At 38.9% G+C, this 19,874-nt stretch overlaps 1 protein-coding gene across 2 annotated transcripts in view; it reads right to left on the minus strand.

Moving 5' to 3' along the window:
- RETREG3 (reticulophagy regulator family member 3) overlaps positions 1–19,874 on the minus strand; it is a 92,093-nt gene that overhangs the window by 10,763 nt on the left and 61,456 nt on the right. For both annotated transcript variants that reach the window (XM_053699337.1, XM_053699329.1), the window contains exons 6-7: positions 4,819–4,956; positions 3,656–3,726 (exon numbers count right to left, since the gene is read on the minus strand). In XM_053699337.1, coding sequence (XP_053555312.1) covers positions 3,656–3,726; positions 4,819–4,956 — 209 coding nt within the window. The remainder of the gene's footprint in view (positions 1–3,655; positions 3,727–4,818; positions 4,957–19,874) is intronic.

Below are 19,874 nucleotides of genomic sequence, written 5' to 3' on the forward strand. Positions count from 1 at the left end.
GAGCTGAGGAAATTGTGAGGTAAAATATCTTCCTTTTTTACATAGAGATGCTCAGGTGATATTTTCCTGTCAGCTTTTTATAGTTATACTGCATCAGTTTCAAGTAATTTAGCATATGAGTATTATGTCCCTTTAAGTTCCAACTGTTCTAGAATAATGGTTTGAAAAACAGAAGGAATACTGGAGATCAAAGTGTGTTATTAATTATTTGAGAAGCTCTGCTTTACAGAGGGTTTTGCAAATGACAATTTGAAAGCAATAATATAATAATATTATTATTAATATAATAATATTATTATTAATAATAACCATTCAACAAGCCAAGTCTTCTAGCTATTATTTGTTGATGTATTGGTTAAGATAAAACATAATGTGAAATATTTGTTGCAACAGAAAAGCAATTCCATTTCAAGCACACACAGCCCTCAATAGCTCAGAAGACTCAGCCGAAGTAGTAAGCACCATGAATGATACAAGTATATATATATATATATATATATATATATATATATATATATATATATATATATATATATATATATACACACACACACACACACATACATACATATATATACATACATATACACACACACACACACACCTGAACTCCTTTTAGCTTGAGAATCTTAATGGACATCATTCCTATGCTTTTTTTTAACCTATATTCATATTCTTAGTCGATAAGATGAGAATAACAACCAAAAGTACAATACATTGTAGCACAGTGATGCCGTTTCTTCTAGACCTAAATTTAGCTCACATCACAGCAAAACCTCATGATGCATAAAGAACAGTGTATTAGAAACGGACAATTGAGAATATTCCCTTTTGTAGACTTAGGATAAGTCCCTCCAGGTTAAAGGGATATGAAACACAAACTTTTTCTTTCATGATTCAGATAGAAGTAGATTAGAAAGTTGTTTAAAATCACATGATCTATTATCAAAATTTCTACATTCTTTTGCTATCTTTTGTTGAAAAGCAGGAACCATCCCATTTCTGGAGCACTATATAGCAGCAGTTTTGCAAGAATGTTATCCATTTGCAAGAGCAATAGATGGTGGCACTATTTCCTGTTGTGTAGTGCTCCAGACACCTACCTAGGTATCTCTTCAACACAGAATATCATGAGAACGAAGCAAACAGGAAACTTTAAAAAAAATGGTATTCTCTGTCTAAATCGCAAAATAAAATGTTCTGTGTGCGTGTGAGACCCTGGTTGCATAATCTTGCAGACACCAAATATCCTTTTACAGAAATAAACAAAGGATGGGTTAAATGAATCCATTATGTAAAATAGTTCACTGACAAATTAGCTATTTTAATAAGTCTATTGTCTCCACAAAATTTAGGAACCAAGTAGTGTTTTTGATACAATATAACAAACGCTGGGTTTTTATTTCAAGTTCCAATATTTTACTTAAAGGGACACTGAAACCAAATTTTTTCTTTTGTGATTCAGATAGAGCATGCAATTTTAAGCTACATTCTAATTTACTCCTATTATCAATTTTTCTTTGTTCTCTTGCGATCTTTATTTGAAAAATAAGGCATCTAAGATTTTTTGGTTCAGATCTCTGGACAGCTTTTTTTTTTTATTGGTGGATGAATTTATCCACCAATCAGCAAGGACAACCCAGGTTGTTCACCAAAAATGGGCCGGCATCTAAACTTACATTCTTGCATTTCAAATAAAGATACCAAGAGAATGAAGAAAATGTGATAATAGGAGTAAATTAGAATGTTGCTTAAAATGTCATGCTCTATCTGAATCACAAAAGAAAAAATTTGGTTTCAGTGTCCCTTTAAAGGACCAGTAAATACAATAATTTGCATAATTAACAAATGTGTGATAAAAAGACAATGCATTAGCAGTTAGTCTGAAATTTAAATGAGTAATAGATTTTTTTTCTGACAAATTTCAAAGTTATGTCTATTTCCACTCCTCCTGTATAATGTGACAAACATCATCCAATCATAATGCATATACGTATATTCTGTGAATTCATGCACATGCTCAGTAGGAGCTGGTGACTCAAAGTGTAAATATAAAAAGACTGTGCACATTTTGTCAATGGAAGTAAATTGGAAAGCTGTTCTATCTGAATCATGAAAGTTTAATTGACTTGTGTCCCTTTAAATGGACCGTAAATACCTTGTAATTACAAGATACTACTGTGGTGTTGCTATATAACAAACTATCCACCGAGTCTAAAACATTTTTAAATCAAGTTAACATTGTGTTTGCTGTATTTGTTTAGGAATATCTAAACATCACCCATCATTTACCTTATTTGGAGAAGCCAATCCAGGCTTTAGTCAGCAGACGTTAGTCATAGTCACATTGCTAGTATAAAGTGAATTGTTATCTGCTAAATCTAATTATTTTTTCCGCAGGTTTTTGATATGTTTCTAAGTTTATTTGGAGACATTTGAACACTATCTATGAAGATTTGCTCTACATTTATTTGGATTACAATCACTATTTGATACACCATCCACCTTGACTAGTAATTTTTAACCACTTAGCAACCACTTTTTTTCACAATTTTTTTTTTTTTTTAATATATATAAAAAATTTTTATATATATATTTTTTTACTGCTTACTTTTTTTTTGGACATTTAATATTTTTCATTTTTTGTTGGCGTTATTAATCACCAATTTTTTGTCACCACACTCTATTCACCATTTTTTTCAACTGTCATCATTTCTTCTTATCTACTATATCATCTGTAATTCACCCGTTTTTCACAGACTTTCTTCAAGGACACACTAAGATATATCTATTCAGGAGTGTTAATTTGGACTTTTTCACCACCTGGCCTTGCTGATTTTACAAGAGATTAGCCACTATCTCAAGATATTTTATTATTGTGAATGTATTGATGTTCTAATATTTGTAACATGGATCCATGATATAGCACTTTATAGTATTTTTTAACTGTGTTTTTATTGAATTTTTGTATTAAATCATATTTTTAAACACATCCATGTTTTAACTCACACCACTCTCCAACATATTATAGTCTAATAACTCGCCACCTCAGCCTCTTTTGGCGCTCGCCTCTCCAATATATGAGACGTTTAACCTTTGGGTCCACTAGGGGACCTCCTGAGGGGTGCTTGAGGAGCATTAGAAAATAGCGCAGAGTCCACACACCTCACACGTACTAAATCTAATTAGGGTAAGATATGTAGCAGTATTCTCTGTGAGAAGTCGGAACAGTGCTTTTCCGGTCTGAGATTTAAAAAAGCCCCAATTTTCAATGCTAAATTACATGGAAAGGGGCAAAATAAGCATTGAAAGTAAATTGCAAAATTGTTTTACTATAGAGAACTACATATTTTATATTGAAATCTCAAGGTGTTTACTGTCCCTTTATAAATCTGCAGGCAACCAAAAACAAAACATCATAAACTTCTTTGAGAAGTTTTCTTTGCCCCAAGCTTGTTGCAGCTTTTATGTGCCAAAGTCACTTATACAGCATTGCGTTGCATTACACTCAGGTTCATGTATCAAGTTTAAATTAATTCATCTCATCTCTATATTATGTATGTACACTATACAATTTCCTAAAATGGTAGTGCACATACAGAACCTACCAACAAGGTGAATCCATAAACTGGTTGCTATACTATTTTGCGCTTACCGTTGGGCAGAATGCCGCCAGCTCTTCTTCACTATCACTTCCCTGATCAGGAAGAAGGGTGCGACCATGTACTGCAGAGATAACAAGAAAAATATACAACCATTGATTTTTTAATGCAGATTCTGAGTAAAAGGTTACATTTTACAAGCCTGATATAGAAATTTACTGATTGCTATGGTTTCTTTAGAATCACAGCAAGTTGCCTGCAGATGCTGATATTTCAGCTATTCCACAAATCTGCAGGCGCAAAGACATAAGGATATTCCCTAGAATCTCACCTCTGTAATGTATTTACGTATGATAGCATGTATGATAATTTAGCAAGGTACTTTCAATGTAAATTAGATTTTTTGTGATAAAACAGTCACTATTCATCATGCCAAAAAAAAAGGAACTTAAGAAAAAAGAAAGGTCATTATGCAGAGTACCCCATATTCTGGCAACAAGGTAAGCATTTCTTTTACACTCTAGGTTCCAAATGGGTGATAGGGATAGATTCTGCAAGGGCACAGCATTGTAAAGCTGAAAATATACCTTAATTATAGTCTAAAATTTGTGGAAATATTTATCCCAGTGGACAAACGTAATAAGTTCAAGCCAAGTGAATGCAAGGGAAACACTGGTTAGAAGAACCAGAAATGAATATATCTAAATTTCTTCATATCTATCATTACTGGATCTATGGGTATTGCTTTCTACCAAGCTGTATGTGGATGGACCAGCAAAACCCCAGCCTTCTGCAGATCAGGTTATATGTAAGTTCTAATAAAGATCACAATAGAAAAAATGTAATGAGGATCTCTAATGCCATTTGTTTTTAGTTTACTTTTTACATTTGTGGATGCTATTCTGGATTAACATGGGTAGGATACATGCTGAACAAATTAGTCTTAACGATTATTAAAGCTTGGATAAACTGCTACCATGCTTTAAGATATGAGTCTACAACGCAAATAGCTATTATTTGGCCCATTCATTCAGCAGTGGATAAAACATGCAATGGGAATTTCCAGCCAAATATACATCCCACTTTTCACAACAATAAAAAAATATAGGTGCAGTATATATATATATATATATATTTATTTATATTATTTAGTGAGAACACTAGGCATTTGTTGATGCCTGAAAATAAAAAGTTCCATGTGCAATTTAATACTTACTCTCCCTCTCTTTTTGCTTCGACATCATGTAACCACGGACACTAAAGTCCAGCCGCTGCAGGGCTGGTTCTAGCTTCTGGTAAGCACGCTGCCCCAAGCGGTGATATATGGCTAAGGGCCAGAGCAGCAGAAAAAGTACTACAATTTGGAAAAAATGTTTACAAGTTAGAGCTGGCAGCAGACAACAATTATTCAGAACCCCCCCTAAAAAAACAAAGGTATCAATATTATTTAATTTAGTATTCAGAAGCTGACCCATAATACAAATGCTGTTAAGAAAATGACAGTTTACATACAAAACACCAATTCCCATTTAATTGATGCAAGAGTTAAAATCATACTTAGCAAAATTTAAATTTCTTCGCTCATGCCCCTACATAGAACTGATCAACAAAGACTGGAGCTGTTTAAGGGATACGAAACCCACAAATTATATTTTGTAATTCAGACAGAGCATACAATTATTAAAGTTTCCTATTTACTTCTATTATCAAATTTGCTTCTTTACCATGAAATTATTTGTTGGAGAGTTACCTAGGTAGGTGTCTGGAGGTCTACATGGCCAGAAATAGTGCTGCCATTTAGTGACAGCAAATGTATAACATTCTTGCAAAACTGCTGCCATATAGTGCTCCAGACCTATGTATGCTACTGAGCTTACATCCCTACCTTTCAACTAAAGATACCAAGAGATTGAAGAAAATGTAATATAAAGTTACATTTGAAAGTTACTTAAAATTGCATGAAATCATTTTTTTGGGTTTTCATGTCCCTTTAAGCAGGGGCTAGAAAAAGAAAACAAATCCTAAAACCCTGTTTTTTTCCCTCCTTCCTGACATTTTCAATATGGAAACTGTTGTAAGTATTAATTCATTTCTTGTGATCTTGTCTCATAGGATTGTAAAATATCACTATAGTATTTATGTATTTCTTTCCGGATATGGCGAGTCCACGACTTGAGTAATTACTGTTGGGAATATCAGTCCTGGCCAGCAGGAGGCAGCAAAGAGTACCACAGTTAAACTGCTAAGTTTCACTCCCTTACCCACAACCCCCAGTCATTCGACCAAAGAGAAATGAAGAAAAAAGGAGTTTATAGTAAAAGAACAACTGTAAGCATAAATTTTGTTTTTCTTTCCTAAGATATGGTGAGTCCACAGCTTGAGTAATTACTGTTGCGAACCAATACCCAAGCTAGAGGACACGGATAAATAGGGAGGGACAAGACAGGCAGTCCTAAATAGAAGGCACCACCGCTTGAAGAACCTTTCTCCCAAAAGAAGCCTCAGCTGAGGCAAAAGTATCAAATTTGGAAAAAATATGTAGAGAAGACCAAGTTGCAGCCTTGCAAATTTGTGCCACAGAAGCTTCATTTTTGAAAGCCCAAAGAAGAGGAAACAGCTCTTGTGGAATGAGCCGTAATTCTCTCAGGTGGCTGCTGTCCTGCAGTTTCATAAGCCAAACAAATTATACTATGTAACCAAAAAGAAAGGAGTAGTAGCAGTAGCTTTCTGACCTTTAGGTTTCCAAGAGAAACAGACAGAGAGCAGAGGACTGGCAAAAATCCTTAGTCGCCTGTAAGAAGAATTTAAGTGCACGTACAACATCCAAATTGTGTAACAAACGTTCTTTGGAAGAAGAAGAAGGATTAGGACACAGAGAGGGAACAACAATTTCCTGATTGATATTTCTATTACAAACAACCTTAGGAAGGAAACCTAACTTAGTACGAAGAACCATAGATAATGAGTTACAAAGTCTGTAACAAAAAAACAAAACAAAAAAAAAAACAAAAAAAAAAAAAAAAGAGTGCTTTACCCCTGCAATTATTTAGGAAAAATTCTCCCTGAATAATACAGGAACGATTTTAAACTAGGGATGCACCGATACCGATACTAGTATCGGTACCGATACCAAGTATTTGCATGAGTACTTGTACTCGTGCAAATGCACCAATACTTAAACCGATACCTCTACTTCCTACCCATATGCTATCTTGTGGCGTTTTTTCAAACTGCATGTTCCCATTTCATTTTAAACTGGAGTGGAGACTAAACTAAAAATTGTTTACTACTGTTCTGACAATACAAATTGCTGTTATTTGTATTATTGTAGGAGAGATCACTGTACCTCATTCAGACAAACCCCTGAAGTACTGGGCAGTTAATAAACATATTTCCAGCTCTGACAAAAATGGCCCAAAAATATCTTTCTGCCCCATGTAGTATAGTGGAAAGTGAAAGACTGTTCAACTTAGAGTCGGACCTCCATACACATGTCAGATTGATGTTATATAACAGCCCTACAACCCAATTGCATCACCCCTTTAAATGTAATATTTTATTGTAATATTTTTTATGTATAAACATGTTTAGTGAACTTTTTTATTATTTCATAATGTCTTTTGAATTACAGCCCTTTATAATTATAAAGAAGGAATCTTAAATAATTAGTCTGTATTGAGCTTGGTAAACTGTCACATGACATTAAAAAAAAAGTATCGGTAATTGGTATCGGCGAGTATTTGAAAACAAGTATCGGTACTTGTACTCAGTCATAAAAAAAACAGAATTTATGCTTACCTGATAAATTACTTTCTCCAACGGTGTGTCCGGTCCACGGCGTCATCCTTACTTGTGGGATATTCTCTTCCCCAACAGGAAAGGGCAAAGAGTCCCAGCAAAGCTGGTCACATGATCCCTCCTAGGCTCCGCCCACCCCAGTCATTCGACCGACGGACAGGAGGAAATATATATAGGAGAAACCATATGATACCGTGGTGACTGTAGTTAGAGAAAATAATTCATCAGACCTGATTAAAAAACCAGGGCGGGCCGTGGACCGGACACATCGTTGGAGAAAGTAATTTATCAGGTAAGCATAAATTCTGTTTTCTCCAACATTGGTGTGTCCGGTCCACGGCGTCATCCTTACTTGTGGGAACCAATACCAAAGCTTTAGGACACGGATGAAGGGAGGGAGCAAATCAGGTCACCTAAATGGAAGGCACCACGGCTTGCAAAACCTTTCTCCCAAAAATAGCCTCCGAAGAAGCAAAAGTATCAAATTTGTAAAATTTGGCAAAAGTGTGCAGTGAAGACCAAGTCGCTGCCTTACATATCTGGTCAACAGAAGCCTCGTTCTTGAAGGCCCATGTGGAAGCCACAGCCCTAGTGGAGTGAGCTGTGATTCTTTCAGGAGGCTGCCGTCCGGCAGTCTCATAAGCCAATCGGATAATGCTTTTAAGCCAAAAGGAAAGAGAGGTAGAAGTCGCTTTTTGACCTCTCCTTTTACCAGAATAAACAACAAACAAGGAAGATGTTTGTCTGAAATCTTTAGTAGCCTCTAAATAGAATTTTAGAGCACGGACTACGTCCAAATTGTGTAACAAACGTTCCTTCTTTGAAACTGGATTCGGACACAAAGAAGGTACAACTATCTCCTGGTTAATATTTTTGTTGGAAACAACTTTCGGAAGAAAACCAGGCTTAGTACGCAAAACCACCTTATCTGCATGGAACACCAGATAGGGCGGAGAACACTGCAGAGCAGATAACTCTGAAACTCTTCTAGCAGAAGAAATTGCAACCAAAAACAAAACTTTCCAAGATAATAACTTAATATCTACGGAAAATAAGGGTTCAAACGGAACCCCTTGAAGAACTGAAAGAACTAGATTTAGACTCCAGGGAGGAGTCAAAGGTCTGTAAACAGGCTTGATCCTAACCAGAGCCTGAACAAATGCTTGAACATCTGGCACAGCTGCCAGTCTTTTGTGAAGTAAAACAGATAAAGCAGAGATCTGTCCCTTCAGAGAACTTGCAGATAATCCTTTCTCCAAACCTTCTTGTAGAAAGGATAGAATCTTAGGAATTTTTATCTTGTTCCATGGGAATCCTTTAGATTCACACCAACAGATATATTTTTTCCATATTTTATGGTAAATTTTTCTAGTTACAGGCTTTCTAGCCTGAATCAGAGTATCTATTACAGAATCTGAAAACCCACGCTTTGATAAAATCAAGCGTTCAATCTCCAAGCCGTCAGTTGGAGGGAAACCAGATTCGGATGTTCGAATGGACCCTGAACAAGAAGGTCCTGTCTCAAAGGTAGCTTCCATGGTGGAGCCGATGACATATTCACCAGGTCTGCATACCAAGTCCTGCGTGGCCACGCAGGAGCTATCAAGATCACCGAGGCCCTCTCCTGATTGATCCTGGCTACCAGCCTGGGGATGAGAGGAAACGGTGGGAATACATAAGCTAGGTTGAAGGTCCAAGGTGCTACTAGTGCATCTACTAGGGTCGCCTTGGGATCCCTGGATCTGGACCCGTAGCAAGGAACCTTGAAGTTCTGACGAGACGCCATCAGATCCATGTCTGGAATGCCCCATAATTGAGTTATTTGGGCAAAGATTTCCGGATGGAGTTCCCACTCCCCCGGATGGAATGTCTGACGACTCAGAAATTCCGCTTCCCAATTTTCCACTCCTGGGATGTGGATCGCAGACAAGTGGCAGGAGTGATCCTCCGCCCATTGAATTATCTTGGTCACTTCTTTCATCGCCAGGGAAGTCCTTGTTCCCCCCTGATGATTGATATATGCAACGGTCGTCATGTTGTCTGACTGAAACCTTATGAATTTGGCCTTTGCTAGTTGAGGCCAAGCTCTGAGAGCATTGAATATCGCTCTCAGTTCCAGAATGTTTATCGGGAGAAGAGACTCTTCCCGAGACTATAGACCCTGAGCTTTCAGGGATTCCCAGACCGCGCCCCAGCCCACTAGGCTGGCGTCGGTCGTGACAATGACCCACTCTGGTCTGCGGAAGCTCATTCCCTGTGACAGATTGTCCAGGGTCAGCCACCAACGGAGTGAATCTCTGGTCTTTTGATCTACTTGAATCGTCGGAGACAAGTCTGTATAATCCCCATTCCACTGTCTGAGCATGCACAGTTGTAATGGTCTTAGATGAATTTGTGCAAAAGGAACTATGTCCATTGTTGCAACCATCAATCCTATTACTTCCATGCACTGCGCTATGGAAGGACGAGGAACAGAATGAAGTACTTGACAAGAGCTTAGAAGTTTTGATTTTCTAACCTCTGTCAGAAAAATCCTCATTTCTAAGGAATCTATTATTGTTCCCAAGAAGGGAACTCTTGTTGACGGGGACAGAGAACTTTTTTCTTTGTTCACCTTCCATCTGTGAGATCTGAGAAAGGCTAGGACGATGTCCGTATGAGCCTTTGCTTTTGACAGGGACGACGCTTGAATCAGGATGTCGTCCAAGTAAGGTACTACTGCAATGCCCCTTGGTCTTAGAACCGCTAGAAGGGACCCTAGTACCTTTGTGAAAATCCTTGGAGCAGTGGCTAATCCAAATGGAAGTGCCACAAACTGGTAATGCTTGTCCAGAAAAGCGAACCTTAGGAACTGATGATGTTCCTTGTGGATAGGAATATGTAGGTACGCATCCTTTAAATCCACGGTAGTCATAAATTGATTTTCCTGGATAGTAGGTAGGATCGTTCGAATAGTTTCCATTTTGAACGATGGTACCCTGAGAAATTTGTTTAGGATCTTTAGATCCAAAATTGGTCTGAATGTTCCCTCTTTTTTGGGAACTATGAACAGATTGGAATAAAATCCCATTCCTTGTTCTCTTATTGGAACTGGATGAATCACTCCCATCTTTAACAGGTCTTCTACACAATGTAAGAATGCCTGTCTCTTTATTTGGTTTGAAGATAATTGAGACCTGTGGAACCTTCCCCTTGGGGGTAGTTCCTTGAATTCCAGGAGATAACCTTGAGAAACTATTTCTAGCGCCCAAGGATCCTGAACATCTCTTGCCCAAGCCTGAGCAAAGAGAGAAAGTCTGCCCCCCACTAGATCCGGTCCCGGATCGGGGGCTATACCTTCATGCTGTTTTGGTAGCAGTGGTAGGCTTCTTGGCCTGCTTACCCTTGTTCCAGCCTTGCATTGGTTTCCAGGCTGGTTTGGGTTGTGAAGTATTACCCTCTTGCTTAGAGGATACAGAATTAGAGACTGGTCCGTTTCTGCGAAAGGGACGAAAATTAGGCTTATTATTAGCCTTAAAAGACCTATCCTGTGGGAGGGCGTGGCCCTTTCCCCCAGTGATGTCTGAAATAATCTCTTTCAAATCAGGTCCAAATAATGTTTTACCTTTGAAAGGAATGTTAAGCAATTTTGTCTTGGAAGACACATCCGCTGACCAAGACTTTAGCCAAAGCACTCTGCGCGCCACAACAGCAAACCCTGAATTTTTCGCCGCTAATCTAGCTAATTGCAAAGCGGCATCTAAAACAAAAGTTAGCCAATTTAAGTGCTTGAACTCTGTCCATAACCTCCTCATACGAAGATTCTTTACTGAGCGATTTTTCTAGTTCCTCGAACCAGAAACACGCTGCCATAGTGACAGGAACAATGCATGAAATTGGTTGTAGAAGGTAACCTTGCTGTACAAAAATCTTTTTAAGCAAACCCTCTAATTTCTTATCCATAGGATCTTTGAAAGCACAACTATCTTCGATAGGAATAGTAGTGCGTTTGTTTAGAGTAGAAACCGCCCCCTCGACCTTGGGGACTGTCTGCCATAAGTCCTTTCTGGGGTCGACTATAGGAAATAATTTCTTAAATATAGGGGGGGGAACAAAAAGGTATGCCGGGCCTTTCCCACTCTTTATTTACTATGTCCGCCACCCGCTTGGGTATAGGAAAAGCGTCGGGGGCACCGGAACCTCTAGGAACTTGCCCATCTTACATAATTTCTCTGGAATGACCAAATTGTCACAATCATCCAGAGTAGATAACACCTCCTTAAGCAGTGCGCGGAGATGTTCTAATTTAAATTTAAATGTCACAACATCAGGTTCAGCTTGATGAGAAATTTTTCCTGAATCTGAAATTTCTCCATCAGACAAAACCTCCCTCATGGCCCCTTGAGATTGGTGTGAGGGTATGTCAGAACAGTTATCATCAGCGTCCTCTTGCTCTTCAGTGTTTAAAACAGAGCAATCGCGCTTTCTCTGATAAGTAGGCATTTTGGATAAAAGATTTGCTATGGAGTTATCCATTACAGCCGTTAATTGTTGCATGGTAATAAGTATTGGCGCACTAGATGTACTAGGGGCCTCCTGTGTGGGCATAACTGGTGTAGACACAGTAGGGGATGATGTAGTATCATGTTTACTCCCCTCATTTGAGGAATCATCTTGGGCAATATCATTATCTGTTGCATTACTGTCCTTACTTTGTTTGGACACTATGGCACAATTATCACATAAATTTAAATGGGGAGACACATTGGCTTTCATACATATAGAACATAGCTTATCTGATGGTACAGACATGTTAAACAGGCTTAAACTTGTCAACAAAGCACAAAAAACGTTTTAAAATAAAACCGTTACTGTCACTTTAAATTTCAAACTGAAAACACTTTATTACTGAATATGTGAAAAAGTATGAAGGAATTGTTCAAAATTCACCAAAATTGGGGGACATCCGGGCGGCGGCCATCTTAAAGGTCGCACTGAGCTTCAGCTCCTCAAGCTTTCTCCATTATTACCTTATTTACTATTCCATTCCTCTCAATACCCTGCTTAAAAATGGTGGGGAGGCTTGTCTGAAGAGGTCAACATTCAGGATATAGGGTTTTGGATGGCGACTGGGCCTTACAGCCCTCAGTACCGGACTTTTCATTTGAGGCCTTCCCCTACAATAGAAGCCTCAGCCTGTCCCCACAACTCGCTGTGCCTTAAGTGCGCAGTTCTAGAATTTGAGGAGCACTCCTGAATTTGTGCTACCCACACCAGTCAACTCTGCAGTATTTTCCTATGAGGTACTACACCCGCTATTTAGTGGGTTAAATTTACGCATAGATCTGAGCCTTGATACTCCGTATCCACATCAATCTCTACATGCGAACGACGGCTCTGAACATGGATGACACCTACCTGATCCTGCAACTGCAATTACTATTGCAGGAACATGCACAGAAGCTAGAGGAGAGATTTGCTGTTACCTTCCCCTCTGCTCCGCAAGACCGGCAAAAGGCGGACACCTTGGTCCCTGGTGTAGAAGGAGACTCGGCTGACAAATCAGACCCCCCAACAGCATGGAAAGTAGCTAACTGGGTTGCTAACGAAACGGACATCCAGTCCATGAAAGTAGTCACTTCCCCTGAACAGCAGGACCCCGACAACCTGACCAGCACTAAGGGTGAAGGACCTGAGCGTCGCAATGTCGAGACCCAGCATTGCCCTATCCTAACACCTGGAACCGGAATGATAGAATCGGGGGCTGTGTTGTGGCAACTACAGAACGCAAGCTGCATACTGGAGAGTCAGAGTAGCCAGTTCAATAACGCAGCAGCTGAGAGAGCCGGACTTACCCTTGAGAGACAGCTGCTCCCGGCGTCTGATTCCTACTTGATAGTGACTTGGTCGCCTGCTGTCGTATATCCGGACCCTGCAACGCACATTTCCCGGCCGGGAGATGTGCCCTCATGTTGTGGATGGGAGATTGAGCTAGAGGAGAAAATGCTGAGAATGCAGCTAGACCGCAGGTACATAATATCGGCCGCCAGCTATACATTGCAGCGATATACTTCTCCGGTTACACCTCAGGCTCTGAGAGAGAGTGTCATATATATGGAGGTCCCATGTGCAGCGCTGTGGGGTATATTATCTCGCAGACTTGGCATTGGATAATTTACCCTACTGTTTCCAGTGTGAGATGAGGGCGTGCAGCCCTGCCTGACTTTCTTATCTTATATACCCCAGGGACTAGGGAACTTTCCTGTGTGGAGGCATTGTCTCTTCTGAAGTACTGTATAACAAGATGTTAATCTGATTACAGCGATACCCTCTCTCATGTTTTTTTTTTATGTATTTTATTTGCCTTACAGACTGTTATCAATTTCACCTATAAGGAACTTCCGGCAAGTTTTAATATATTTATGACTCTAGGCTGTATCTTATCAGTCACATTCAGGAGTCATAGCTGTAGCATATGTTGTTTAAGTTAGTTAGTTATCTCATGTAATCACTCAATAACTTCTACAATAATTCCATAACATTGCTAGGATGTTTAGTTATTTCATGGTATATAGAGCATAATGTTTTTACTTGCTGCGCACATTATGGATAGATCAGCTTGGTCACTGTTTGTATAGCTATTCTCTGCAAAAGATATGTATGCACCAAGCTTTAACTCCCAGCATATATGCTCCCTCGAGCTTAAATGCCACAAAGAGACTCTTAATCAGAAACTCCTACAGGTTATCCCATATACCATAGCTTTGTCTATTCATAAAAAAGCTACACAAGAGGGAGAAAGTTAGAAGTTATTGCCCACAACATGTTTACTACAAGCGTCTCCCCACGTCATAGACTATTTTCTGCAGTTGTTATTCATTATGTTTTTGTCCATTCCAACTACTATCTCGTCCTGCAGCTCATAGCCTTAGGTCATCTATATTATCAGCATACGATTGTACTGTGAGACACATTATGTTTTGCAAAATATCCATGTGTGTAAGTAAGATACTTATGTACAAGCTGGATATTTAAAGGGTTAAATTGTATTACAGACCTCCTCCATCACACTACATTATTGCATACTAATCTGGCACTTAAATAGCAACTCTTATACCCATTTTATCCTTTAGTGTTGAAACTTTCTACATCAACAGTTGTTGCTTTTCATATATTTAATGTTTTACGCCATACCATTTGTTTACCATTCTAGTCCTATTACCTCCAGCAATGTAAAATATACTTCCATATATCAGTTAGGAGGCCCCTATTTTTCTAGTGACCCAAGAGTGGTCAATATGTAACTACCATTTAATTTATTCTTTATGTTTTGGTCGGTCCAAAAGTGGCCGGTGATGTAGTTACTCTAGTGATCTACGCTTAAAAGAAAACTGAGGTTTTATATTATACAACTTGATTATTTGTTTTCCAGACAGATATTGCCTTTAAGAACGTATTATTGTGCAATCACTGAGCATAGATTCCCTCTTCTATTTTAATATATGTATACACAATTTGTTTGTATGAATCTCAGACAGTTATTACCTTTTAAGAATGTGTTGTAGTGTGAATTCTGTCCATAGCCTCTTGCTTTTGTTTGGATATGTGTATTCTCCATATGCTTAGCTGTATTTCAGCCAGTTCTTACTTATGGGAAGGAATGAAAACATTGTGTACATATCAATTGTGTTTTTTCAAGCTTGTAAACTTTTTGCTGTTTCCTGGAAAAATCTCAATAAAAAACTATTATTAAAAAAAAAAAAATTCACCAAAATTTCACCACAGTGTCTTAAAGCATTAAAAGTATTGCACACCAAATTTCTTAAATTAACGGAACCGGAGCCGTTTTTACATTTAACCCCTATACAGTCCCAGAATGAGGCTCTGTCTATAACTAGAAAGGCCCCCATCTGGAAAAGGTGTCCAACACAGTGCCTGCCGTTTTTCTAAACATTCCCCAAGATTATAATACCAATAATTAGTTAGAATCTGCATAATATGCCTAGTAAAGCAATTGTTTTAGCCCAGAAAAATGTCTACCAGTTTTTAAGCCCTTTTTGAAGCCCTTTATTCTTTTATGTTTAACTAAGAAAATGGCTTACCGGTCCCCATGAGGGGAAATGACAGCCTTCCAGCATTACATGGTCTTGTTAGAAATATGGCTAGTCATACCTTAAGCAGAAAAGACTGCTAACTGTTTCCCCCAACTGAAGTTACTTCATCTCAACAGTCCTGTGTGGAAACAGCAATCGATTTTAGTTACTGTCTGCTAAAATCATCTTCCTCTTACAAACAGAAATCTTCATCCTTTTCTGTTTCAGAGTAAATAGTACATACCAGCACTATTTTAAAATAACAAACACTTGATAGAAGAATAAAACTACATTTAAACACCAAAAAACTCTTAACCATCTCCGTGGAGATGTTGCCTGTGCAACGGCAAAGAGAATGACTGGGGTGGGCGGAGCCTAGGAGGGATCATGTGACCAGCTTTGCTGGGACTCTTTGCCATTTCCTGTTGGGGAAGAGAATATCCCACAAGTAAGGATGACGCCGTGGACCGGACACACCAATGTTGGAGAAATGGTATCGGTGCAACCCTATTTTAAACCATTCATACTTTATCTTTATTGCTTTAAAGATTCAATCAAACTCTCTAGATATCAATATATAGCATAGATGTGTGAATAATACCTCTGAGAATCAATCATGTATCTAGATGTGAAACACTATACTTGGTTTGTATAATATCAAGCAGTCATATACAAACATTATCTTTTTGTAGCCGGCTATTAATAAATTCAGAAATAATTCTGTAACAAGAGGATCTGTTATGTGGGATGTCAGATTATGAGATTAAAGCTATCTAGCTAATACTCTATCTGTAATTATAATGTCCTTGCTTGCACAGTCAACTATTAGCACAGCTGTTCAGTGTAATAGATTCTGCCTGCTTAAAATCTCTAGATATTAATATTTAGTATAGGTGTGTGTGTGAATAACACCTCTGAGAATCATGTATCTAGATATGAAATATTGTACTTGGTTTGTAAAATATCAAGCAGTCAGATACAAACAATATCTTTTGTAGCCGGCTATTAATAAATTTAAAAATAATGCTGTAACAAGAGGACCTGTTAATATGTGGAATGTCAGGTTATGAGATTAAAGCTATCTAGCTAATACTCTATCTGTAATTATAAAGTCCTTGCTTGCACAGTTAAGTTTAGCATAGCTGCTCAATGTAATAGATTCTGTCTGCTTGAACTCTCTTGATATCAATATATAGCATAGGTATGTGAATAATACCTCTGAGAGTCATGTATCTAAATATGAAACATTGTACTTGGTTTGTATAATATCAAGCAGTTAAATACAAACAATATTTTTTGCAGCCGGCTATTAATAAATTCAGAAATAATTCTGTAACAAGAGGACCTGTTAATATGTGGGATGTCAGATTGCAAGATTAAAGCTAATACTCTATCTGTAATTATAAAGTCCTTAATTGCATAGTTAACTTTTGCACAGCTATTCAGTGTAATAGATTCTGTCTGCTTAAGCCCCTTCTATAGCGGGGGCTAGATTAACATTTAACGGACTTGTTTCACTAACATAGCACAACTGATCTCAGAATATAACACACATTTACAAGCTATTGGCAATCAACAGTTATCATAGAGAGTAAGCGGTAATCTTTTTTGTTACAGACTTTGTAACTCATTTATCTATGAGTCTCCTTAGTGCTATATTGCCCCCCCTAACAGGTGCTGGTTAATTACAAAAATATTTGGCACCTATAGGTACTTACCATTAGTACTACTTTACCTAATATCTTGTTACTTTAGTACGAAGAACCGCAATATCGGCATGAAAAATAAGATAAGGGGAATCAGACTGCAGAACTGAGAGTTTCGAGAGAGACTCTTCGAGCAGAAGAGATAACAAGCAACAAAACCTTCCAAGATAACAACTTAATGTCTATGGAATGCAACGGCTCAAACTGAGCCAGCTGTAAAACTTTAGGAACGAGGTTAAGGCTCCAAGGAGAAGCAAAAGATTTAATAGACAGGCCAGATTTTGACCAAGGCCTGACAAAAAGATTGCACATCTGGCACAACAGTCAAACGTTTATGTAGTAAAACTGATAAAGCAGAAATCTGATCCTTAAGGGTACTGACTGACAATCCCTTCTCAAGGCCTTCCTGAAGAAAAGATTAAATTCTAGGAATTCTAATTCTACTCCAAGAGTAGCCCTTGACTTCACACCAATAAAGATATTTACTCCATATCTTATGGTAAATCTTTCTAGTAACAGGCTTGCGAGTCTGAATCATGGTCTCAATGGCCGACTCAGAAAATCCATGCTTAGACAGAATAAGGCGTTCAATCTCCAAGCAGTCAGCTTCAGAGAAACGAGATTTGGATAAAGGAAGGGACCCTGAATCAGGAGGTCCTTCCTCAGAGGCAGTCTCCAAGGTGGGAGAGATGACATCTCCACTAGGTCTGCAAACGCCCTCTCCTGTTTGATATGCGCAATGAAAGCAAACGGAGGAAACCGGTATGCCAACCTGAAACCCAAGGAACCGCCAGAGCATCTATCAGAACGGCCTTCGGATCTCTTGACCTTGAACCGTAGCTTGGAAGCTTGGCGTTCTGAAGGGACGCCATCAGATCTAACACCTGCACCCCCCATTTGAGGGCTAAGCTGGAAAACACCTCCAGATGGAGTTTCCTCTACCCGGGATGAAAAGTCTGTCTGCTCAGAAAGTCCGCTTCCCAGTTGTCTACTCCTGGAATGTGGGTGGCAGACAGCAATTGTGGGTCTCTGCCCACTGAACAATTAGAGTAACCTCCTCCATGGAAGCCACCATCAGACAGATTACCTCCATACATTGAGCCACTGCAGGATGAGCAGTAGCCTGAAGAGAGAGGCAAGAGGAAATTATTTTGTTTTTCCTGACCTCTGTCAGAAAAATCTTTATCAATAGAGAATCTATTACGGTCCCTAAGAACACTACTCTTGTAGCAGGGGAAAGGGAGCTTTTTTCCAGATTCACATTCCATCCGTGGGAACGAAGAAAAGACAATATCTCTGTGTGAGATTTTGCTTGTTGAAAAGATGGCGCCTGAACCAATATGTCATCCAGGTAGGGTGCCACAGCAATTCCACGAGAACGGATCACTGCCAAAAGAGCCCCCAGAACCTTTGAAAAAATTCTGGGAGCCATGACTAGACCAAATGGAAGGGCCACGAACTGGAAATGTTTGTCCAGAAAGACAAATCTCAGGAATCTGTGATGGTCCCTGTGAATAGGAACATGAAGATACGCATCCTTTAGGTCTATGGTTGTCATGAACTGACCCTCTTGTATTAAAGTAAGAATGGAGTGTATAGTATCCATCTTGAAGGATGGAACTTTGAGAAACTTGTTTAGACACTTCAAGTCTAGAATGGGACAGAAAGTTCCCTATTTTTTGGGAACCACAAAAAGGTTGAAGTAGAAACGAGACCCTGTTCCTGCACTGGAACTATCACTCACAGGGAGGAAATATGTTGTATACATTTCAAGAATGCCTCTCTTTATCTGGTCTGCAGATAATCTTGAGAGATGAATCTGCCTCTGGGGAGGAAAAGTCAAATTCCAATTTGTAACCCTGGAAAACCATGTCCACAGTCCAGGGATCTGGGAATCTTGTATCCAGGCTTGAGAGAACTGAGAAAGTCTGCCCCCCACCTGATCCGATCCCGGATCGGGGGCAAACCCTTCATGCTGGTTTGGAATCAGCTGCTGGTTTCTTTGATTGTTTCCCCTTGTTCCAAGACTGACTGGGTTTCCAAGAAGACTTGGATGTTCCTGCTTGTAAGAAGAAGGGGAAGGCTTTCCTCTGAATTTATGAAAGGAACGAAAATTTACTCGGACGTCCTTTAGGCCTATTCTTCTTATCTTAAGGTAGAAAAGACCCTTTTCCACCCATAATATCAGAGATAACTAGAAGTTTTAGCTCCTAGTCTAACAACCTGTAAAATGGTATCTGCAATAAAGGAATCGGACAACTTAAGAGCTTTAATCCTATCCTGAATTTCATCCATGGAAGTCTCTACCTGAAGAGAATCAGACAAGGCGTCAAACCAATAAGATGCCGCACTAGTCACGGTGGCAATACACACCGCAGGTTGCAATTGGAGACTTTGATGAACATAAATCTTTTTCAAATAAGCCTCCAGCTTCTTGTCCATCGGAACCTTAAAAGAGCAGCTATCCTCAAAAGGAATAGTGGTTCTCTTAGCTAGAGTGGAATTAGCCACTTCAACTTTGGGTACAGTATACCAAGGGTCTTTAATGGAGTCCTCGACAGGAAAGATTTTCTTAAAAATGGGAGATGGGGAAAGACACACCCCTGGTTTCTCCCATTCCTTTGAGATAATCTCCCTAGCACGGTCCGGCACAGGAAAAACCTCCGAAGTGGAAGGTTCATCAAATAAACTATTAA

The sequence above is a fragment of the Bombina bombina genome, chromosome 1 (genome assembly GCF_027579735.1).
Source record: "Bombina bombina isolate aBomBom1 chromosome 1, aBomBom1.pri, whole genome shotgun sequence".
Lineage (NCBI taxonomy): Eukaryota > Metazoa > Chordata > Amphibia > Anura > Bombinatoridae > Bombina > Bombina bombina.